This window comes from Triplophysa rosa, unplaced genomic scaffold, assembly GCF_024868665.1.
Source record: "Triplophysa rosa unplaced genomic scaffold, Trosa_1v2 scaffold137_ERROPOS1806720, whole genome shotgun sequence".
Classification (NCBI taxonomy): Eukaryota; Metazoa; Chordata; class Actinopteri; order Cypriniformes; family Nemacheilidae; genus Triplophysa; species Triplophysa rosa.
Window position 1 is genome coordinate 130,299 of NW_026634141.1, and position 25,457 is coordinate 155,755.

The 25,457-nt window shown below is 42.8% G+C and overlaps 1 protein-coding gene across 1 annotated transcript; it reads right to left on the reverse strand.

Moving 5' to 3' along the window:
- Window positions 1-19,484: 19,484 nt before the first annotated feature.
- LOC130549568 (uncharacterized) lies at window positions 19,485-25,435 on the reverse strand. Its single transcript, XM_057326808.1, has 2 exons — window positions 24,239-25,435; window positions 19,485-20,953 (listed from the first exon to the last, which is right to left on the reverse strand). The coding sequence occupies exon 1, from the start codon at window positions 25,259-25,261 to the stop codon at window positions 24,524-24,526; it is 738 nt and encodes a 245-aa protein (XP_057182791.1). The 5' UTR covers window positions 25,262-25,435; the 3' UTR covers window positions 19,485-20,953; window positions 24,239-24,523.
- Window positions 25,436-25,457: the final 22 nt, after the last annotated feature.

A 25,457-nucleotide genomic window follows, 5' to 3' on the forward strand; every position in this document is an offset into this window, starting at 1 on the left:
AAGATGTTCAGATGACCAACGCACAAGGTTTTTCTGCATAATTAAAAAGTTAATTGTTTGGTCATTTACACATTCATAAATCTGGGATTATTTTAAACGTGAAGTTTATGTATTTTAAATAAACAAGCATGCAAAGTAGCCTACCTGTAACTGCGCTTTGCATCCGCTTTCTGCTGATTGCTGAACGAGACTCACATGCTAAATGACCGACCTACAGTGTACACTCTCGTTCAATTCGTTCATGAACGACATGTACCGATTCGTTCCATTCGTTCACGAACGAGATCTCTCTCTCTCGTTCAGACTCAACAGCGACCTGGTCAGTGTGGGCGTATTCGTTCAGTGGAAGATCTTACCAATAGGCCCTTTTCACAATGACGTCACTTAACTTCCGCCTTTTCGCAAAGCAGTGTATCATAACATCCGTCTTGCAACAAACAAGAAGAAGTACTTCCGTTTTGCCGTCGTGCTGGAATTTAACAACAGTGGAAAAAATGGACAAACACGTATTCAAGTACTTATCCTAGCACCTTCGCTAACACAAAAAGAAAAGAAAACACTTACCTTCATAATTAAACAGGTACTGTTCAACGAAGAATTTGTATCCTTTCTCTAGCTTTGATGTTGTCGTTAGCGAAAATTTGTCTGCAAGACGTTGTACATCATCTAGACGTATTTGTGGCAGATGTGCAATGTACTTGGTAAACTCCATTCTGAGGCGCTAGCGGAAGTAACTTCTTCTTCTTGAGTTTTACTGGCGTTTGGCAAACCATCTTATAGGTGCATTACCGCCACCTTATGAACTGGAGTACTAGCGGAAGTAACGATACACTGCTTCGCGGCAGAACGGAAGATGCGTGACGTCATGTGAAAAGGGCGTATTACACGTCCCTTCACAGCCGGAACTGGAATGCTATTTGCTGACGTGACGCGAATGAGAGCTAACCAATACTTTTTTGTTTTACAGTTTTTAGAGAAGACTAAACGTAATGAAGTCAATAAATTATACAAAATGCACCCAAAACACATGTGCTTGCAGTACAATAACTGAGTAAACAGGGCTTGACATTTTCCATGCAATAAAAATGACAATGTTAATTTTTCCTTGTTACATTTAACCATCAGCTTGCATTATTTAATTATTTTCGTAAGGATATTTACATTGTGTCCGTTTCTGTACTTGTTGAACAAGAGACCTCATCTTTCATTTCGTTTACGAGGCAGAAGTAACAGCTCGTTCATGAACGAGAATCAGCGGATCCTTTCGTTCACTTACGAACGAGATGAACGAGATGACTGATCGTTCATTTCGTTCACGAACGAAATCAGCGGGAACTTTCGTTCACTTACGAACGAGATGAAACGAGAATCAGCAGGTCTCGTTCAGACTCAAACACATGCTCGTTCAGTGAAGGGCGTATTCGTTCAGTACATTCAACCAATCATATGCTTTGTCAAAGCTCACTCTCGAACGCCATTGGCTCGTACTTTAGACACTCTGTGCTCGAGGGAGAGATTTCAGTGAACGAGCAATATGAGTCATTGCATTTCGTGAACGGGAACGAGAACGATTCGTTCACTTAAAAGATTCGTTCAAAAAGGACGATTCGTTCACGAATGAAACATCACTACAGAGAACGTAAACGTCGGTGGACGACTCGATTCTGAAGCATTGACGGCAAAATAATGAAGGAGCGGGCGGGCCTGTACGCCACTACTTAGGGTAATGTACGTAGCGGAAATCCTGATTAATCCTCAGTTTTTTACTGATGTTTGTAGCGTTATGTAGGGAAAGTGAGGGAACAGATCGGGATCTAACGGGGTCGTGTCCCCGTCCCTAATGCTATCTGCGCGCCTGACCAAGCCAAACAATCGATTATACTCAAAAAATATATTTTTTGATGTTATTCACTTTACTTGAACAAATCACTTTCATTTAACACAATTGTATAGGTTTCTAGCTCAAACTTGCACAAAAAAAAGAAGCTCTTTGGTTTAACATAATTTAATCATGGACAGTGGTTCCACATGTTTGAGTAATGTTTTCTAAACATGAAATTAACACGTAGAGAGAACATGAATCAAGTAAACCCAACAAGATCTGCACAACTCCTAAAACAGACGTCACAAAAACTCTTTAAAATGCCAACACAACAGAATACTCAACTCTAATACCCTGACAGTAAGCAACCATTAAATCAATGTTAAAAATGATTGATTTGTCAATGTTAATGGCATTGAATCAAAATAACTTTTGCACCCACAATTCATTTAGAAAAAATGAAATTTCATCAAACCATTATTGTGATCAGAGTTTGTTTTAGTACGGACCTTGATTCTTGACATTGTTAAGTCCGCTCCTCCACTTTTTCTGTTCTCTTTCAATGCTTGTGAATGTGTTTAATGAAAGCACATGTAAAGCTTAAAGAAAGTGAACTGTCACAACAGGACAGTTATAGTTGTTTGCTTTTTTTGGTGCGTTTAAAAAAGAAGCTGTTGCATTAAATTCATCATAAGATTGATTGATTGATTGATTGATTGATTGATTGATTGATTGATTGATTGATTGATTGATTGATATGTATGCAAAATAAGCAAAGTTTTACCGACACGTTTAAACATCAACACTCATCATACAAACCTCAACAATGGTGATAATCATCAAACTAATTCAGATAAACAGATCAACTGCAATGCATGCTGGGAGTCATGAATGAGTTTTGAACTATGATGTTACCCAGCATGCATTGCAGCATGAAGCTTTCTTATGTTGATTGTCACCATTGTTGAGTTTCATACACTGATTCTTCATGTCTAATTGATTCAGCTATATAATTCTCCTCTATAACATCACATAATGTTAACAATAACACAACAATCTCATGAACAACATATCAACCCCAATAATTCACAACGACTAGAGTGGATCCTGCTGGATCCTCGTTGTCTTTGATGCAACAAATTTATAACAAGACGATTTCAATAGGCAAAGAAAATCGAACATTAAAAGATGAATCAAGAGCCCAACTAAAGCAAACACTGATCACAATAATGGTGATTTGTTCTTCTACATGTTAATTTCATGTTGAGGTTACTTGATTCATTTATGTTCTTGTTACATGTTCATTTCATGTTGAGAAAACATCCATGTCCATGATTGAATTATGTTAAACCAAAGAGCCATTTTTTTATTTGAGAGTAGTATGAGGAACAGATGCGAAGCGGTCACCATCCTCCTTAAATTTCAGATCCGGTGGAGACAAAAACTGTTGCCAGAAGAAACGTTACATAAGCTTCGATTGTAAAATAGCTTTGCCTCACGTGTGTCTACTGAGCCATTGCATCATTACGTCGGCTTTGAATGTGATGCTAATGGCTCCCATCATCGACTGCGTCATGCTAACGTTACAGTTTGAACGGGAGCTGCTGTCTGCATGCATTCATGGACACAGACTCTTCTGTGTAACATTGTTGCATGGCTTCGGTTCAAACGGTCTGTGCTGCGAGTTACTTTGAAGAAGCTGCGCATTTAATTCACCACACCACAGCTGACTTGTCAAAAACTTGTAATAGTATGTGTAAATAGTGTTTTGCCAAAACCTGTCACTGACTGTTAAGACAAAAGAACATGAACATACTTCTGTAAATATGCAATTTGTTACCAAGACGGAGGTGCTGGGTGCGCTTGGTAAGACAAATCCACTGCTCCATTTGGTGTATAATGATTTTGTCAGATGATGAGACAATTTGTGGAAGTTATGCGGTTAACATGTATGCAGTCAAGTTTAATTAATATTTTTAACTTTTTTTAATGTCTGACAACAGAAAAGGAAAATATGTCTCTGAGAACGGCTTTATTGGGCAGTTAGTTGCATTAAAATACAGTATGTGACAGTTAAGAGACTAGAGGCAAAAGTGCCAACAGTAGTCTGAAGAAAAACCAAAGAAATCCCACCCCTAGAGTGTACAGCAAACAACCTAAAGCAACAGAGTACCCTGATCATCGAAAAACGACGGAAAAGGGGCGCTTCCCGAATATCAGTATGCGACAAGTCGGAAGTGAGAATGTGTTGCCCAGACAGCAGGTTTATTAATAAAATCTAACTCAGAAGGGCAAAAGCGAGATTCCCATGAGAGGTTGGAAACTAAAAACAAAGACAAAATCTGCAACCAATAAAGGACTTTTGTGAATGAGATTTGGAAAATCAACAGTAGGGGTCAAGACAAAAGACATCAAACAAACAAGAGCTATACTTCCACAGAAGAGCACAATACAAACAAACACCAGAAACCATGTGCTACGACAAGAAATGCAACAAAACACACAGGTCACAGAGAATACAATGCAAACTAATGGCTTCAGTATCCCATTTTGCTCCAATGAAGAAAGAAGGATATGACAACTTAAAAGATTTTAGATTTAGATTTTAGATTTAGATTCAATTTATTGTCATTGCACATGTACAAGGCAACGAAATGTGACCTCTGCATTTAACCCATCCAGAGAGTAGTGAACACACTACCCCCGGAGCAGTGGGCAGCTATCACTGCAGCGCCCGGGGAGCAAGTAGGGGTAAGGTGCCTTGCTCAAGGGCACCTCAGTTGTTACCTGCCGGCCCTGGGAATCGAACCGGCAACCTTCTGGTCATGAGTCCGACTCTCTAACCATTAGGCCACAACTGCCCCCTAAAAGTGAGTGAATGAGAGACAAAAAGACTCTTCATATGTTAAAGGTTCTTAATAGAACCAAAAGGTTCTTCTATGGCATCGAAGAATCTTTTGAAGCACCTTTGTTTTAAGAGTGTAGACATCTCTCTAGATTTAACAGAGCTAATCATGTCAACTTCATCTGTTGCACTGACACAATTTACCCGTAGTTTCAAAGGTGCTCCGATACATGAGGGGGCAAAGCATTAAATACTGAGGTGTTCAAACCCTTAATATAATTGCAGCAATAGTTTGCCCGGTTTCACTAACAAGACACGCAGTATCTTGTGTATCAATTCAGAAAAACTGTGCAACAACAAGGTGAAAATCTAGACATGTATCAAACCAGACTCAGGATGCTTGCAAAGGACTGTGAGTTTGCAGATGTTGATCGAGAAATAAAGGCACAGTTGTTACAAAGCTGCACTTCATCCAGGCTACGCCGAAAAGCACTCAGAGAACCAGTTCTGTCCTTAGAGGCGCTTCTAGATCACGGCAGAACTCTAGAACTTTCTGAACAGCAAGCTACAGGCATTGAACAAAATTCAGCGGCTACCGTTAACTCATTACAACGTGATTAAAAGCAACTGAGTGAATCTAAAACCGACTATAGGCGAACATCCAACAACCAATGTAGAAACTGTGGAGGGAAATACCCACATCAAGGCTCTTGTCCCTCAAAAGGAAAAGAATGCAGGGCATGCGGAAAGTTAAATCACTTTGCGAAGATGTGTCGTTCAAGCCCCAAGAAACCTCCTGAATACGACACGAGAAATAACTTCAAACAACAGAATGATTTTGCACGTCGACAACGCAACAGCACAACAAGAGTCAAACAAGTCGCTGCAACAAGCACTAGCCACATACGTGAGGACTCATCAAGCAGTGACGATGTATACGTATTTGTCTTGAATACCACAGTTTGTCAGCAACAACCTCAGACACATGTGACTGTAAACAGAACAAAGATCAGAGTTTTAATAGACTCAGGAGCTGCAGTAAACATTCAACACACTCACACCTCAGCCTCAGCTTGAACCAACAGCAACCAGAATCTTTGCATATGGCTCTAATGCTGCTCTGCCTATTAGTGGTGTGTTCCAGTGCAACGTTCAAGCGTCACATAAAAGCACAAAAGCCAAGTTTTATGTTCTCGAGAATGACGGACAAACCCTTCTGAGTTACGGAACATCACAGGAACTTGTACTTATTGACATCATTGGTACTGTTGCCCCGCAACAAGATAAACGCACAGTGGCAGATGAACTTATCGAGGCTCATCCAGAACTTTTCGAAGGAATCGGAAAACTCAAAAACTTCCAAGTAAAGCTTCACATTGATCCCGATGTCCAGCCCACATGTCAGCCACATAGACGAGTGCCGTTTCACATTCGACAGAAAGTGGAAGCTGAGTTACAAAATCTAGAAGATGATGACATCATTGAAACAGTAACAGGTCCAACTCCATGGGTTTCTCCTATCGTGACTCCACCCAAGCCAAAAGACCCCCACAAAGTCAGGATATGTGTTGACATGCTTCAGGCCAATATCGCTATACAACGTGAGCGTCATATCACTCCCACTATTGATGATGTAATTCATGACTTGAATGGTGCCAACGTCTTTTCGAAACTCGATCTCAGAGTAGGTTATCATCAATTAGAACTGCACCCCGACAACCGATACATCACTACATTCACAACACACTTGGGACTACGGAGATATAAACGCCTAAATTTCGGCATTTCTTCTGCTGCTGAAGTTTTTCAGAACACCATAGCTCAAACCCTACAAGGCATCAGAGGTGTAAGAAACCTTAGCGATGACATCATTGTGTATGGCGTGTCACAAGAAGCTCACGACGAAGCTCTCAAAGCTATTTTCCGCAGACTAAAGGACAGTGGTCTCACGCTAAACCGTGACAAATGTGAATTCAATAAGCACAGACTTGAGTTTTTTGGATTTATCTTCTCTGCCGCTGGCATCTCTGCGGATCCTAAAAAAATCTCAGCGATACAACAAGCGAGTGAGCCTAAAGATCCCGCAGAAATTCGAATCCTCCTCGGCATGGTGAATTATTGCTCACGGTTTATAAAAGTCTTTTCAACCATCACCGCACCTCTACGCGAACTAACAAAGAAAGGTACACAATGGCAGTGGACAGAAACGCACCAAAAAGCCCTTCAAGATCTCAAAAATACTTTGGCCAACGCCACCACCATGTCGTACTTTGACCCTTCGTAAGGCACAGAGCTCGTGGTGGATGCTAGTCCAGTAGGCCTTGGGGCCATCCTATCGCAAACGCAGGACGGACAAAGACACATCATAGCGTATGCCAGTCGTGCACTCAGCGACGTTGAAAAACTCTATTCACAGACTGAACGAGAAGCTCTAGCCTTCGTGTGGGGTTGTGAACATTTTCATCTTTACCTTTATGGTACTCCTTTCATTTTAGTAACTGACCACAAGCCTTTGGAACTGATTTGGAATAACCCCAGATCAAAGCCACCTGCGAGAATCGAAAGATGGGGTCTGAGACTTCAACCGTATCACTTCTCTATCCAGTATAGGAAAGGAACCGACAATCCAGCTGACTTCATGTCCAGACATCCTGTTCCTCTCGAGCCTGAGAATAACAGTAGAGCATCTAAAGTGGCTGAAGAATACGTAAACTTCATGGCATTGCAATCGACACCAAAAGCTATGACTTTAGACGAGATCAAAACAGAGACAAAAAAAGATGCTATCCTACAGCAGGTATGTTTGCATGTACGAAACAACTCATGGCACATTGCTGCAACTGGTACACCACATGCGGACACCATGAAGCACTACAAGAATGTCTGCTCCGAGCTAACTGTCTCAGCTACTGATGATCTTATACTCAGAGGTTACAGAATAGTCATTCCTAAAGCTCTAGAACTAAGAGTGCTGCAGCTTGCTCATGAAAGCCACCAAGGTATCGCCAAGACAAAAAGCCTGCTACGAGAGAAAGTATGGTTCCCCAATATGGATCACAAAGTCGAAGTTATGATCAATAACTGCATCGCTTGTCAGGCAACCACGCCCCTTACTCGTGTAGAACCACTCAAAATGTCCCCTTTACCGGAAGCTCCATGGCACAATGTAAGTGCAGATTTCTATGGACCACTACCATCTGGTGAATACCTGCTAGTCCTCGTAGATGACTACACGCGATACCCTGTTGTTAAAATTCTCCACTCCATTTCAGCGACAACTGTGATACCAGCCATTGATGATGTTTTCTCGATGTTTGGAATTCCTGACACTTTAAAAACAGACAATGGCCCCCCTTTCAACAGCAGTACGTTCTCTCAGTTGGCTGACTACCTCGGATTTCGGCATAGGAAAATCACCCCATTTTGGCCACAAGCAAACGCCACAGCAGAACGATTCATGCGCACTCTAGGCAAAGCTATTCTAGCTGCACACGTCCAAGGCATCCCTTGGAAGCAACAGCTTAATGTGTTCCTCCGTGAGTACAGATCTACACCACACATTACCACAGGGATTTCCCCAGCTGAGTTGATTTTTCAAAGGAAGGTGAAAACAAAGATACCCTTAGCCTTTCCAAGCATCATTGCTGCGGACGCTGACATCCGACAACGAGACGAAAGAGCAAAGGCCAAAATGAAAACCCTCTCTGACACACGCAGACATGCCACACACTCTCACTTTCGACCTGGAGACACTGTGTTGTGCAGACAGCAGAAGCATACCAAACTGACAACGCCTTACAACTTCAAACCACTTGCGGTCACCAAAGTCAAAGGCACCATGGTAACCGCAGAAAGAAATGGACATTCTGTCACACGGAATTCTTCCTTCTTCAAAAATCTAAATCTTGGTACGTCAGATTTCTTGTTGGACTTTGAGAACGAGACAGAAGAAATTGATGTATTTGACAATCCCTCAAGATACCCCACTAGGTCCAGTCGCAGGCCCCCTGCTCACCTTTCTGATTTTGTGTAGATGGCCTGTGCAGCAATATGTACATTGTTAAGGACTGTTCAAAGTTAGTGTTTCAGATACTAAACACACATAGACTGTCCACAGAGAGATTACAACATTCTAGTTTGTTGGTATATTGTTGAGTTTTCAGTGCATGTTAATAGCAACTCTACATTTCTGAAATGCATACAGTAATGTTGTTCTTGTAAAAAAAAAGAAAGAAAAGAAAGAGTGATGTAATATTCTGTGTTAATACCAAGCAAAGCCACGCCCATACGTTACGTGCGGATTGACGTAAGGGAAATTACGTGGAGCGCAGGGCGGAATAAAGTGGCTACTGATTGTTCGTGCATCGATGTCAAATGGTTATGTTCAACGCAAAGTGATAAAATAAAATGCATTACAGTACTGAGTATTATGTGACTTTGTTTTGTGTGAAACTTTGTGTGCCGCTTTCTTGACCAGGTCTCCTTGACTGTGAAGTCTCAATGGGATTTGTATCCTGGTTAAATAAAAAAAATAAAAAATACTTTCACTATGTTGACTGGTTGTTCTGATTTGTCATTGTTTAATTAACAGAAAGGAAATAAACACACGGTCATATTTTATGATGTCTCTGTCACGAATGCGTGGCGGAAGAGAACCCAAATGCAGGCAGGCGTGAAGGGGTTAACAGATTTTATTAAACAAAGAAACACAAAACAAAAGACCCACAATGGGGTAACGACGACAGGACTAAATATAAGAACACAGAAACAAAAATACTTCCCACGAGGGGGGAAAAACAGCAGGACAAAAATAACAAAATATAAACACGACAAAACGTCTTTCTAAATACATACGGGTGGTAACGGCAGGGCAGGGTAAATCCACAGACAAAGTGACAAGGATCAGGAACACGAGCAACATGCAGCTTTCACCACAGGTAACAAGAACATCAACATGAACATACACAGTACACAGACCAAACATAGTACAATACACGAGCACAGGACAAAGAAACATGAGGGCAATAAATAGGAAAGACAAACGAGGGATAATTACACAGGGCAGGTGAGGGTAATGAAACACGGACGGGGAGCAATACGTGAAACGAGAGGGGCCGGGCCAATGACAAGACACGAGAAAACACATGAGATGTAGAACAAACAACTCATGACTTTCTCACATAAAACATAAGGCTTTGTCATGGCTCTGCCGCAGGACCAAGAAAAACATGACTAAATGAAGCAGAGCCATGACAGAAGCCCCCCCTTTAATGAGCACCTCCAGGTTCTCACCAAGGGGTAGACTGACAATACAAGACCGACTGGGTGACAGACAGGACTAGGCAAAACAATGAGAACAAAATCAAAGGCAGGCAAGACAAAATAACCACAGGATTGGGGTGGGATAATAAAAATAACAAACATGGGAGGGGGGGTGGGGAAACAACAGAGTTCAAGGGGGGAACAGTTCTAATCCCCAGCTGCGCTCGAGGGCACGGAGTCCTGGGGGTCTCTGTGGGGGAAGTCCTGGGGGGAACCGCCGACCTGAGCATCGGCGGAACAAGGCTTGGACCCGGCTGGTAGGCCAGCCGGAAGGTCGCCTGGAAGGCAGGCTGGACAGGGCTTGACGCCGGCTGGAAGGCAGGCTGGACATGGCTTGACGCCGGCTGGAAGGCTGGCTGGACAGGGCTTGACGCCGGCTGGACAGGGCTTGAGGTTGGCTGGACAGGGCTTGAGGCCGGCTGGAAGACCAGCTGCTGCACCGGACTGGGCATCGGCTGCACCGGACTGGATACCGGCTGCACCGGACTGGGCGCCGGCTGGATCACCGGACTGGGCGCCGGCTGGATCACCGCACTGGGCGCCGGCTGGATCACCGGACTGGGCGCCGGCTGGATCACCGGACTGGACACCGGCTGCACCGGACTGGACTACACAGGGCAGGTGAGGGTAATGAAACACGGACGGGGAGCAATACGTGAAACGAGAGGGGCGGGGCCAATGACAAGAAACGAGAAAACACATGATATGTAAAACAAACAACTCATGGCTTTCTCACATAAAACATAAGGCTTTGTCATGGCTCTGCCGCAGGACCAAGAAAAACATGACTAAATGGAGCAGAGCCATGACAGTCAGTTACTCAGTATTACCTTCCCCAGCACTCTTGCTTGGGCCAAAATACCAATCTTTCCAAAAGTATACAACCTTGAGTAAACATTAACTTTTTTTAAGTGTAGTAACCATGTTTTATTTGGCGCATTGATTACTATTGGCAAAACAATGGTTTTACTACAGTAACCATGGTTTAACTATGTTTTTTTGAAAACCATGGTTATTTTGTAGTAACCATGGTTTTTCTACAGTATCCATTTTTTAAACCATGTTTTTAAACCATAAACCACCCCCCCCCCCCCTCCTATTTACGGTGTCAGTGTTTTTCCCCTGTGACCTTCACTTTTTAGTACACAGGAATTCTCATAGTGATAGTCATTGTTAATTTGCTTACATTTTATCAGTTTACACACATTTATAGATCAGGATTTTATAACAGATTTGCAATGTGGTCCCAGACCTTTGGCCCGTAAAGGTAAGCTGTCCATAAGAGCTCTCAAAAGCCTACAGTATACACGTCTGGTTCTTCTCTGTGGGGTGGTGGGTGTTGCTGGAGTGTTTGAAATGAGGCATGAAGCAATGTGTGAAAACTGAACATTGTGCATTCTACTGGAGAAAACCAACAGCTACAGTATATGTAGAACACAAAAAGAAACGTATTTCTCAGCTGTCTTTAGGTGGACTAGATTTAATGGACTTCTAAAAGAAAGTTTGTGTGGTACATGTTTGTTCCAATCATGTTAAGACAAAATACAAAACAGCATTATTGAGGCTGTGGAGTGTGAATTTAAATTTTGTCACTGTCTATTCTGTTTAACTTGGAAATTGTCCAATTAAACGAATAAGGTTGTATTTGTTAACATGAGATAGTTAACAGAAACTAGCAGCGATCATACATCCAGAGGTGGGTAGTAACGCGCTACATTTACTTCGTTACATTTACTTGAGTAACATTTAGGAAAATATGTACTTTTTAAGTAAAATTAAAAGTGTGTACTTTTACTCTTACTTGAGTAAATTTCTAATAGAAAATCTGTACTTTTACTTCGTTACATAACTTACATTGCATGACGTTCCTTCGTTCCTTCATTTTAAAATATGCTTTTTAAAACGCGTTGTTTATTTCAAGGTTGTCGTCTCTTTTTACGGGCATTCCCGAGTGATCGATTCGTTTGAGTCGATTCTTTTGAAAGCATTAATTGAACAATGGGCAAAACCATTTGAATAGGCTAATGAATCAGTTCAAATGATTCGTTCAGTTCGCAGCACGATCTGAATCATCTGAAGCAGGATTACTCACTCCTCGTAGCGCGAAACTTAAGAACACGCAGAACACAAAGAGCGTTGGATGAAGTGGATATTAATCTATATCTATACAATCAAAACTGCAAATGTGTCATATTGTTTGCCAGCGATAATAAATGCCTGCCATTTGCGCGCACTCGCGCGACCTGTTCGTCAGACACAGCAACATGCGCGTTACCTGTCAGACACAGAGACGTGGGCTTGCAGAAATATACATTTGAAGAACAGAAGGAAGAAAACTTGTTGATGGGCGTGTGGTTCACTGTTTACTGTTTGTTTACAAGTAAGAGCGTTTCACAACACACACGTGACACAACACGAGAAAACATGACATTTGTTCAAAAATGTGTATGTGTATTTCATTTAAGAGAGCACTGCAGATGTTCTAGATCATCTTAGTTAATGCTTTAGTTTGACATGGTCTATTATTCTAAATAAGTTGTGTAAACTACATTGACATCAGGACTAGATGAAATTTACAGAAATGCTTGTCTCTTCTGTGTTTGTCTATTCTTTAGTCTCTCTAGTATATTGCAAAGATATCTGCTTATGATAATTAAAAATATTAATTAAAATGTAATATTAAAATATTGGCGTTAATATTAATTTTATGTAGTAGCCTATATAATCAGATACAAAGTAACTAAGTAACTAGCTACTTGAGTAGTTTTTTCATTGCATACTTTTTTACTTTTACTCAAGTAAATTTTAAATTAGTGACTTTTACTTTTACTTGAGTAACAATTTCTCAAGTTACTTGTACTTTTACTTGAGTAAAGATTTTGGCTACTCTACCCACCTCTGCATACATCAGATTGTATAAAAAACGCTGTGCAAGCTTAATATGACTTTCTTTGTAGCTGTCCTTACATTGTTTCATTATTTTCAGAATTGCGCTGTTCCACTGAACAATTAAAATCTGTCTCTTTGAGACGTGTGTGCATAACACCTTGTAAAAGTCTAAACAGCTGTTTTTTTATTTTATGCAGCATTTCACCTAACATACATCATTACCCATTATATAAAACTGGTGCATTGGTCTGTATTTCATAATGTTATCAAAATACAACTTTATTGTGAAATATGGAAACTATCTCGCACATGCCATTTAATGGTGACTTTAAATATTTTCTTTTGCTCTAAATGAAAGGCAGTTTACATGAACAGAAGATTTGTCATCCGATGCAGGGACCAGGCAAACATCCATATTTCATATAGCATCACTGTAAAACCTGCTGTTCGGAATGCAGAGCTAACCAGGACATGACATTTTGGGAAATTTCATATTCATTTACCCCCGAGCAAAGACATATTTTACACTTGGAGCGCTGACTTGAATTGAAACAAAAATGAAAGGAGATCTTTACCCTCTTGGTGTTAAAAAGCGCAGTCTTGTGAAAACTGCTTAAAGAGGCTTCAGCTGAACAGTTGTTTTTAGTGGTTCCCAGATGACACTGCCTCATTGTATCTGTAAAGGGCATAAACTCTGGACCTCAGATCCAGGTCATAAATTGGTGGGATTAAAGGACACAGATATGCTGTTAAACCTGCAACAAGGCTTCAAAGGGGTCATGAGTTTTATTATTATTACATTTTTTTCTCCTATAAGGTCCACTTTACGTTGGGAAAGTTTTATTTTGTCAAATACAGTAATCATTTATTTTTGCTTAATAAGACCCCTGATAATCCCGATAGTTTTTTTACATATAATGTAGGACTATAGATGGTAAAATCGCTTGCTTTTTGTTGCACTTATCTGATAGAAGTCAAGTAAGGAACCAAGCTAACAAGGAGAGTGGGAAGCAATTGCGGAGTGAAGACTAAATATGGAGCAAGATAATGGTACCATCAATAGAGGGAGGGACATACAAAACTTCACTGAGGTCAGCAGGTGGGCACCCTCTTTCCTTGGCATTTCAATGATATATTTTCACATTACAAGGCAATTTTGTTCTTTTCCTCTTTTTGCTGTGGTCAAAACACAGTGGACGGTTTTCCATGACAGATTTGCACGAAACTTAAGTGTTTTTTTATGTCTGTAAAAAAATAAAGCGAAATGACAGCATTACCATTACACGATGTCGTGCGCCTGAAATGTAATTTTTATTATGTATAATGTAAGTCTTTCTGACCAAACCTCTTTCTCTTTAGGTTTTATGGTAGGTTGCGAACCAAGTTTAGAGGTTCATACTGCAACCTACTACTACTGAAGTGTGAAGAGAAATGTAGCCCAACCATTTCACGCCATCCTAAAATAATAATCATGTGACTTTTTTGTGCACCACATGACCAGTAAATGCGACAAAAACTGTTGGAAAACTGCTTGAAAAATGCATGATTAATATCATAGTGACTCTGGGTTATTTACAATATCAAAATGTGCAGGGTATCAATGTGATATTAGTCATCATGCAAACAGAATGTATATGTTATTTAAGGTTAAATGCATACATAAAGGGGTCATATGAGACGGCTAAAACGAATATTATCATTCGTTTTAGATGTAATGCAATGTGTATACTGTCACGATCGTGTGTGGGGAGGAAGAACCCAAATGCAGGCAGCGGCAGTGAAGGGGTTAACAGAGGTATATTTATTAAATGACAAAAAACACAACAAAACTGAAAACTGGGGAAAACTGAACTAAGAATATATATATATACAAAACAAAAGACTTCCCACGTGGGGGCAAAACAAAAAGACAGGAACAACAAATAAACTAACTATAAAACAATGACACAACGTCTTACCAAAAAACATGGAAGGGGGAACACAGGCAGGGCAAGGAATCAGGAACACGAAGATGTCTACAATGAGTACGAACACGGTACAAGAGCACACGAGTACAGGGTACAATGAACGAGCACAAGACAATAGACACAAGGGCTTTTTAAAGGGGAACAAACAAAGGAAGATAACGAGGGGCAGGTGAGGAACATAAGACATGGCAGGGAAGCAATACGGGAAACGAGAGGGGCGGGGCCAATGACAAGACGCGAGAAAGCACATGGAATGTCAAAAGATAAACACCCCATGACTTTCTCACACTAAACATAAGGGATCTGCCACGATCCTGCCACTAGACTAGAAAATCCTGAACAAGAAGACAGGACCAAGACAGTATACTGTACACGATTCAAAGTTAAAAAAACACTGTATTTTCCACATACCGTGGATGTTTGTATCTCCTCTTTGCCCCGCCTCTCTGAAACACGCAAATTTTTACAAAACTCATCACACTGAAAAGGGAGGTGTGCTATGATTGGCCAGTTAACCAGTGCGTAGTGATTGGTCGAATACTGCAAGCTTGTGACGGAAATGTAACACCTCTTACCATATTTGAAACATCGGGTTCCAAAGCAATTGTACTGACAGGTACGCCCACCTTACTTGCGTATACATACATTTGGGCAGTCTTAGTCAAATCAGTCCACGAACTGACATTAATTTGTGATGGTGTTTCAGGCAGGTCTGGGTGAGCATTCGCTTTTAGGTAGAATTCATCTTTTGTTCCCGACACTTTAATTTTTGCAATTTAACGTGTCTAATACATGCATGGGCTACTTATAACACACCAAAGACAGAAAAACACATATTCACGCCATATGACCCCTTTAAAATATATGCCTCATTGTTACAGCTAGAGGTCAGTTACTCCGCATTCTCTATCACAAGACCTCTCTTGAGTTTATGCTGTTCAGAGTGAACAATGACAAGGTTAAAATGTCTGGAGGTCATATGGTAATAAACCTGTTTTAGTGGAAGTCTACACAACCAGCATCAGATTTATCTGCAGAACATTTCAGTATAAATTAAGAATATTATGCTGTGAAATATTTCTCCATATCCCCCAAGGCTGTTCCTTTAGATGCTGTTTATTGTAGTTGTTATAAAACTGTATGTGACATTGTTGACTGTGGATGCATCTTGTGACTGAATATTTAAATCAATAATTTTGGGTAGACAAAAAAATCAGAGAGACATGGCAAACATTTAAATGCAATGCTCATAACACTGGAAACCCTGGAAAGTCGCAAATCGAAAAAATATTGACATAATTCAATACAAGGTTACATGCACAATTAAAAGCGAAAGGGTGTCTTTGTTTTCTAGTTGACAACAGTGTAATGCATATCAAGTGTGATAACCTTCCTATATAATCAGCATTCAAGGAATTGTTTTAATGAAAATTCTGTATAAAACGCTGTGAGCTATGAAATCTTACCAATGGTTGCTGATGTAGCATAATCCATAATTACCTAATAATAAACACGCACACACACAAAAACGTATTTATTGTGCACATGCAGATCTCTAGGGCTTTCTCCCCCTCACGCAATCTCATCACTGCTTATTGTGGTGATGAGATTTATAGCAGATTATCATCACTAAATGGCTGGTTGTCTGAGTGGTGCCTGCAGAATTATATAGCTTTTATAAATAACTGGAAGAGTTTTGAGGGCAGACCTGACCTGTTTAAACGAGATGGTCTCCATCCTTCCTGGGCTGGGGCTTCCCTCTTGTCTAGAAATATGGCACAAAGTCTTATTAATGCTAAAGTTTAACTCACTGGGGCCCAGGTCAGGGAGCAGACAGAATGGCTTAACCAACTGTCTGCTTGCAGTCTCACGTCGCAGAATACACGAAATGTACAACATGTAATAATCCCTTCTCCCAAACATCATAAAATAGAGACTGTGTCTGTCCCCCGGATTAGCAAACATAAAATAATGTGTAAACCTCTTGAAAGTAATTTAATGAACATTAAACAAATTAAACATGAACAAAAAACAGATAATCAACTGTTACGATTCGGACTGCTAAATATTAGATCTCTCTCTAATAAAGCACTTTTTGTTAACGATATGATAACAGATCATAAAATAGATATGCTCTGTTTGACAGAAACATGGCTAAAACCAGATGATTATATTACTTTAAATGAATCCGTCTCCAAGATTATTATTATAAACATGAGCCTCCAGGGCACCACACTTTTTGAATTTTGAATTATAGTTCAAATTTTAAATTAAAAAGATCAGGGCCGTGCAGAGACCATTAGTGACAGATTAGATTGACAGGTATGTTTGATGTGGTCATTGACCTTTGCGGGGGGGGGTTTGGGGGGTTGAATTACTTCCGGACCACCCACGTTGCGAGGGGACCTCCCCCTTTGCGTTAACCTTTGACCGTATCCGCCCCCTTAGTGTGGTACCGCCCACGTCGCGGTGAACTTTTGCCCTTTGGCAGTATCTGTCCACGTTGTGAGTGATTGTCCACGTCTCAAGTTGAACTTTTGTCCCGTATGTTTACCGAATATTTTTCTCGCTTTTCCGGCGATCATGTTTGGACATGTTTTTGGACATGTTTTTATGAGGTTGACACGTATCTTATGCGTGAATAAATAAAGCAACCAGTGATTAAATAAAGAAATGATTATTTAAATACATGAATAAAGCAACGAATAAGTAAATAAAGCGGCGAATAAATAAANTGAATTGGTTATATAAGTGATTAAATAAATAATGAATAAGTAAATACATGAATAAAGCAACAGAATTAAATAAAGAAATGATTATTAAATACATGAATAAAGCAACGAATAAGTAAATAAAGCGGCGAATAAATAAAGAAAGAATTGGTTATATAAGTGATTAAATAAATAATGAATAAGTAAATACATGAATAAAGCAACGAATAAGTAAATAAAGCGGCGAATAAATAAAGAAAGAATTGGTTATATAAGTGATTAAATAAATAATGAATAGTAAACAGAATAAAGCAAGAATAAGTAAGTAATAAGAATGAATAAGTAAGCATTCAATATATATATATATATATATATATAGTGGATGTGATAAAGTGTGGTAAAACTTACGTTGGAGGAAAGACCGCATTCCTGACATTATACAGAGAAACCTCTTGTTTCAGACAGCTCTGTCCCCACATGACAGCTGTAAATCACATGAAGCAATGCATGACGAATCGAGTTGTGGGGCTCCTGTGTGTTGCTAGAGTGTCCAATGCAATCTATAGGGTTAATGACAACTATAATCTCGCTATATCTCTAACTAATCAGAAAACAACTTTCCACTAGCATTCTGAACATATCCGCTTTATTCATCATTACCTGTTTTGTTTAAAACTTAAACCATTCTCACACGTGTCTAATTGTACAGGGGCAACCATGAAAATGGCTTGACAAAATAAATGTTTGTATGTGTGCACAAGTGTTGAGCGGTTACCTTCCAGCGTTCATGTTCTAAAATGAAAAAAAAATCTGAGTATCCATTCTTCAAACTGTGTCTACAACACTGTATAATTAAAGCGCATGTTTTTCCTAACTGCATGGAGCAGTGTCTTTAAATGGTGTCCATGATGTTCCCCCTATCCTGACTGTTTTCCTTCTGTCTGAGAAGATGCCAGTGCGTCCACCAACCAAGGGTGAAGAAAAAAAAACATCTTTATTGCTGTGTTCATAGCATCACAGCAGGCAGTTGGGTGATTCCTTAAAACACAAGCAGATTTTGATTGAACAGCAAGAATCCTTAAATTGAATGTACTCATGTTCATTTCATGAATGTTTTTTTATATCATGCCTCCAGTTGTATCATAAAATAAGTCTGCATAAGGTTTTCAAAATATTTTTTCTGTTTTTTTTTTAGATTAAAAATAAAAGTGATTCTATCAAAGGTATACCTTATAACATAATTGTTTATATGATTCTAAACTGATATTCTTTAGAACATTTAGAACAGTCAAATCTCACACATCCTGTTATTAAGAGTTGTCTTTGCACATCTGTTTAGTGGTTAGTGTTAAACTGTGGCAACCCCTTAACACCTAGACACTATTCTAAGATTTACTGACATATAGAGCAGATCTGAGTTCTTTTCAGCGTCAAACCTCTTTTATTAATTTGTGTTGGACATCTGATTGTGTAGCAAGGAAACTCAAGAAGGTAACATTCCATCCTACAGTAAGTGTTTCTGTTTACTTTTAGTTTAAACAAGGTTTTAATTGTTTTGTTGTTAAACAGTTTGCTTTAGATCCAAACTTTACACGCACAAAGTATACTGTAGCGTGTTCGTGGAGATAAGGAAGGAAGAGGACGAGGTTGGCGAGACTGACACGATTTTATTCCACACTAAATAAAACAACCAACTTAAATAGAGCATCAAAAGTACACAACATAAATCCACGGCTTCCTTCTAGCCTGGCTTGTGTCGCTCTGAAGTCAGCGAAGGTCCCCCTTGCTGACTGAGAAGTTTGGGTTTGTGGCAGCTCGCGTCGAGTCCGTCTCTCTCCCTCCACTGTGACTTTGTCCGATGTTTGATTTATGTTGAAATGTTTAAATAAAACATATTTTGCAGAAGGCATGAAGTTTTGGTGGGTGATTGGCATACTAGACAAATTACAGTTTGATCACGCACTGCTAGTGTTGATCAGGTAGGCCTTTGTTCGTTGTTGTTTATTCATGATTTCAAATAAGAATCCTCCAATGGCTTTTTATTACAAACCATTAGCCCAACTTACGCACAGTAACTACTTAAACACTAGTTAAAGCCCATATTACACAAAATAACTGAGTTGAAATCATTTGCTGACAGCTTGGTCCCCCCAGTTAAAAAATCCCATCTGCGCCCCTGGATGTTTTAGATAAGGAGAAGTGCTTTTCTCATTGAAAAGGGGCTTGTTGTTTTTTCATTCTTTTTTTAGAATTATTGTAAACAAATAGTCAAATCAACGCTTAAAATATGAACGTAAAATAAGAAACAATGGTTATTAAAAATGGCAGTCAGTCTGGTTCTTTAGTGCTATAACACGTCACAGTAACGTAAAATATTTGATATGCTTACTGTATATCATAAAACAGAATGCCACAAAACATTTTGATAAAAATTATAAGTAACTTGGCTCAAACTAAGGATGCGTTCATATTTGTAGTTCGGTTCTCTTGATTATTTTGGTCCAGACCAAAAAAGAAAAAAAATTGTCCTGTTTCGCTTAGTGTTCAGATTGGCATATTTACAGCGAACCTAAAGATACCAAACCTAACAGCTTAAGTATAAAGTCACAACATGATTGGACAGCTTGTACGATTTATATTTTATATTCTTACCAGACATCCAAAACAATGCTGTGTGTTGGGTTATACATGCTCAGTGTATGCCTGCACAGATGATGGTATCGAGCATATTATGGGAGCGTATGCTACAGGAGTGGACGCTTCTCAATATGCCTCCTCGTTTCCTCGCTCCTCCGTCCTCCATCTTTTGACCTGGAAACCGATTGAGCTCAGCCATCTTTAAGGACATCTCAATTCTCTAATTGCACCTGGAGAAGGCGAGGACTGAGGAGGCATTCTGAGGAGTCATGAGCGAGGATACACAGGTGTTTCCTTTGCGGAAATGTTTTATCGACTAAACCTGACGTGCATATAAATGATCCTCCCCCTGCACATCGTCACAATTTCAGATCATATTCAAACAGGCATAAATGTGATAATTAAGCATTATGTAATTGTAAATGTACACCTATTTCAGACAGTATAGTTAATATTCTTATAGTTAATATATTAATATAGGTCATTGTAGCGGGTTCGGTATGATAAGGAAGGAAGAGGACGAGGTTGGCGGGACTGACACGAGCTTTATTGCTTTGCCACACGAGAAATCAAAAGTCAATTCATACAACATATAAATCCACGGCTTTTCCTTCAGCCCGGTTCGAGAAGATAATAATCCAGCAAAGTCCTTCTTTCTCTACTGAGAGGTTCTGTGGTCGTGGCAGCCCGTGTTCAGTCCATCTCTCTCTCCCCGTTGTGCGTCTCTTGGGTCTTTATATATCGTCTCCCCGCGCCATTACTGGAATAAGACACAGGTGTTGGTTGTTTGCATTTACTCCACTCACTTACCGCTCGTCTCCTGGCTCTCTCTCCTGCCGCAGACCTCGCTAAACCACGCCCCCCTCGCCACATACCCCCACCGCCCGCCTCAGGCCGGGGAGCCGTCCGGCCTGCAGCCCCCCCCCCATTCCTGGAGAGAAAGTCGGCTACAACCATTTGTGCACCCAGCCTGTGGACCACCTGAAATTTAAAAGGCTGTAGAGCCAGATACCAACGGGTGAACGTTGGTATCTTTCATGCGGTGGTGCCACTGCAGGGGTGCGTGGTCCAAACAGAGGGTGAATTCCCGGCCCAGGAGGTAGTATCTAAGGGTGAGAACGGCCCATCTGATGGCCAAACACTCTTTTTCGATGGTGCTGTACTTAGTCTCTCTCTTTGAGAGCTTGCGGCTAATGTACAGCACCGGCCATTCCTCACCCCCCACCTCCTGTGCCAGGACGGCACCCAGCCCTCTGTCCGACGCGTCAGTCTGCAACAAGAAAGGGAGAGAAAAGTCAGGAGACTGTAACAGCGGCCCGCCCCACAGGGCAGCCTTCACTTGGGAAAACGCCTGCTGGCACTGCTCCGTCCATTGGACCGGATCTGGTGCCTCCTTTTTAGTAAGATCAGTCAGCGGGCTGGTGAGGTCCGAATAGTTGGGCACAAAACGTCTGTAATATCCCGCCAGCCCCAGGAACTGTCTTACCTCCTTTTTGGTCTTGGGACTCAGGCAGGTCGCAACGGCTGCGGTCTTATTAATTTGGGGCCGCACTTGTCCGTGTCCCAAGTGGAAGCCCAGATACCTAACCTCCACCCGCCCAACCGCGCACTTCTTCGGGTTGGCCGTGAGACCGGCCGCCCTCAGCGCTCCCAGGACCGCCCTCAAGTGTTGGATATACCGCTGCCAGTCATTGCTATAAATGGTGATATCATCTAGATAAGCAGCGGCATATGCCGTATGGGGTCGGAGGATACGGTCCATGAGGCACTGAAAGGTGGCCGGCGCTCCGAACAAGTCGAACGGAAGTGTCACGAATTGGTGTAATCCGAACGGCGTGGTGAAGGCTGTTTTTTCCTTAGATAATGGCGATAGGGGGATCTGCCAGTACCCTTTTGTTAAGTCCAATGTCGAAAAAAAAGATCCGTGCCTAGCCGGTCCAGTAATTCGTCGACCCGTGGCATTGGATAGGCATCGAACTTCGATACCGCGTTTACTTTGCGGTAATCCACACAGAACCTGACCGAGCCGTCCGTCTTGGGAACCAAAACTATCGGGCTCGCCCAGTCACTGTTGGATTCTTCTATTACCCCCATCTCGAGCATTGCCGCTAATTCTGTCTGAACCACATTGTTTTTGTGCTTAGGTAAACGATAGGGCCGGCTACGAACTACTACGCCCGGCACCGTCTCAATATGGTGCTGAATGAGTTTTGTGCGTCCAGGTAGGGGCTAGAACACGTCTGCGAATTCCGCGTGCAACCTGGCAATGTCCGTGAGCTGGGAGGGTGAGAGATGATCTCCCCCCTGAGCCAGAGCCAGAGCGAGTGATGTTGGTTTTATATTCGCTTCTGGTCCCGGATCATCCTCTCCACTAATTACCGTCGCCAGCATCACTGGTTCCACCTCCTGCCATTTTTTAAGGAGATTGAGGTGGTAAATTTGACGTGCCCTGCTCCTATCTGACCGTACTACTTCATAATCAAGATCTCCCACTTTCCGTGTGACCTTAAATGGCCCTTGCCACTTCGCTAGTAATTTGGAACTCAAGGTGGGGAGTAATACAAGCACTTTTTCTCCCGGTGAAAATTTCCGGAGGTTGGTTCCCCTGTTATACAGCCGGCTCTGTTTATCCTGGGCCTGTAACAAATTCTCCATAGATAGCCGCCCCAGTGTATGGAGTTTTGTTCTCAGGTCCAGGACATGTTGAATTTCGTTCTTGCTGTTGGAGGGTCCGTCCTCCCAAGTCTCTCTCAGGACGTCCAAAACCCCTCGGGGCTGGCGTCCAAAGAGAAGCTCAAAGGGGGAAAACCCCGTGGAGGCTTGCGGGACCTCTCGCACAGCGAATAAGAGGGGTTCTAACCATTTATCCCAATTTTTGGCATCCTCGTGTACGAACTTACGAATCATGGTTTTTAACGTGCAATTAAACCGTTCTACCAGCCCGTCTGTTTGAGGGTGGAAGACGCTGGTACGGACCGATTTAATGCCCAATAATTCATAAAGCTCGCACATCGTGCACGACATCAACGCCGTGCCTTGATCCGTGAGGATCTCCCGGGGATCCCCACGCGGGAGATGACGTGAAACAGTGCCTCCGCCACACTCTTAGCAGAGATGCTGTGGAGCGGCACTGCCTCGGGATATCGGGTTGCATAATCCACCAAGACTAATGCAAATCGATGTCCTCTCGCTGACCGCTCTAATGGCCCGATGAGGTCCATACCAATTCTATCGAAGGGGACCTGCATTAGCGGTAATGGGCACAATGGCGCTTTTGGGGAGGCCGGAGGGTTTACCAGCTGACATTCACGGCACGAGGCGCACCACCTGCGTACGTTCTTGTGAATGCCCAGCCAAAAGAATCGGGCCATGAGGCGATTTAGTGTCGTGGTTTGTCCTAAATACCCCGCCATAGGATTACAATGTGCCGCCTGGAAAAGCATTTCCCGGTGGCCCCGTGGTACTAACAACTGGGTTGTATCTTCCTTTGTTTGAGCGTCTTGGGTCACTCGATACAACCGGTCTTTTATAATTGTAAAATAAGGGTAGGAGCGCGGTCGGGCAGGTTGGAGAGGTTGACCGTCCACATACCGGACCTGTTCAAAGGCGAACTTGAGTGATTCGTCCCGGGACTGTTCCAGGGGGAAGTCATCGCGTTCCGAGAGGATTCGCCCCTCGGATCCGCTCGCTTCCCCTGAAACAGCGTCTCCTGCCTGCACGAGCACGCCGTCTCCCTGTGCCTCTGGGGCCCAAGCGACACCCGCACAAAAGCACCCCAATAATTCCGCGAAGGCCGACCAATTGGTTCCCAAGATTAGCGGGTGTCGGAGGTGTGGATTAACCGCTACCTCATCTCTATGCTTTTCTCCCCTAAATTGAATAATGACGGGGATTAAAGGATATCTCACCACATCCCCGTGTACGCACCGTACCCGAACCATGCGGCTATTATCCAATGCCCCAGGTCGAACCAGGCTTTGATGGATGGAGGTCTGGTTACAACCGGAATCAACCAGAGCCGGGTATGTACCCCCCTTATACTCACAGGAATTTGGTACCATCCATTCTGACCGGGGACAGCCTGCAGCGTGTCGGGAACCCGGATCATCGTCCCGATCTCCATCACTGGGCACCGATCGACAAAATGGTCCGGGTCTCCGCATTGCCAACAGGCCGGCCCAGGCGTCTCCGCCATCCGGGTGGCGGGAAGTGGAGCACGGGAAGGGTGCGGAGAGAGGGTGGACCCATTGCCGTCCTGGAATCCCTGCGGCGGAGCGCGGTACCCGGTCGTGTAGTCCCCGGGCTGTGGGAACCGTCGTCGAGGCGGCACTCATGGCAGACCGGGTGGATGGGACCTGGGTGCAGGGACAGGATGAGGAGAGAGAGAGAGAGAGAGAGAGAGAGAAGAGGGGGAGAGAGAAACAGCCGGGAGGGGTTCGCCAACCCCGGGGCACACCACCATCTGGTCTTCCGCCAGGTGGATGGCTGAGTCCAGCGACGTCGGGCGGTGGCACTGGACCCACTCGGCCGTACTCTTGGGAAGCCGAGCGATGAACTGCTCCAGCACCACGCGGTCGATGATGTCCTCGACGTTGCCTTTCCCAGCCAGCAGCCATTTGCGGCAGGAGTCCCGGCCGACCCTCTGGAGGATGGCCCTCTTCAAGTCGTTGAAGACCAGGAGGTTCTGGACGGGCAGCGGCCGGGCCACCAGTTGCGCTTCCTCCGACAGCAACGGCAGGAGTCGCCATGCCCAATCCTCCGGGGGCCAGTCGCTAGTCTCCGCCGTCTTCTCGAAGAGGTCGAGGAACGCCTCCGGGTCCTCCTCTGGCCCCATCTTCGACAGCGGTAGGAACGCGGCGGTTGTCGCTGGTGCGGATGCCTCTGCCCGAACCCCCTGGTCCACCCAGCTCCGGAAGCTCTCGTGGTCCTCTTGCTGGGCCTGGAAGATAGTCTGGAAGTGGAGCTCGTGGTCACTCCGAAGGTCCAGCAGCACCTGGTGTTGTTCGCGGTGGAGGACCGCGAGAGATGCGATGATGTCCGCAAACGGCGTGCCCGATGTTGCCTGCATGATGGCGGTGGCCCTCCTACTTCCTTCCCGGGTTTCGGCACCAGTGTAGCGGGTTCGCTATGATAAGGAAGGAAGAGGACGAGGTTGGCGGGACTGACACAAGCTTTATTGCTTTGCCACACGAGAAATCAAAAGTCAATTCATACAACATATAAATCCACGGCTTTTCCTTCAGCCCGGTTCGAGAAGATAATAA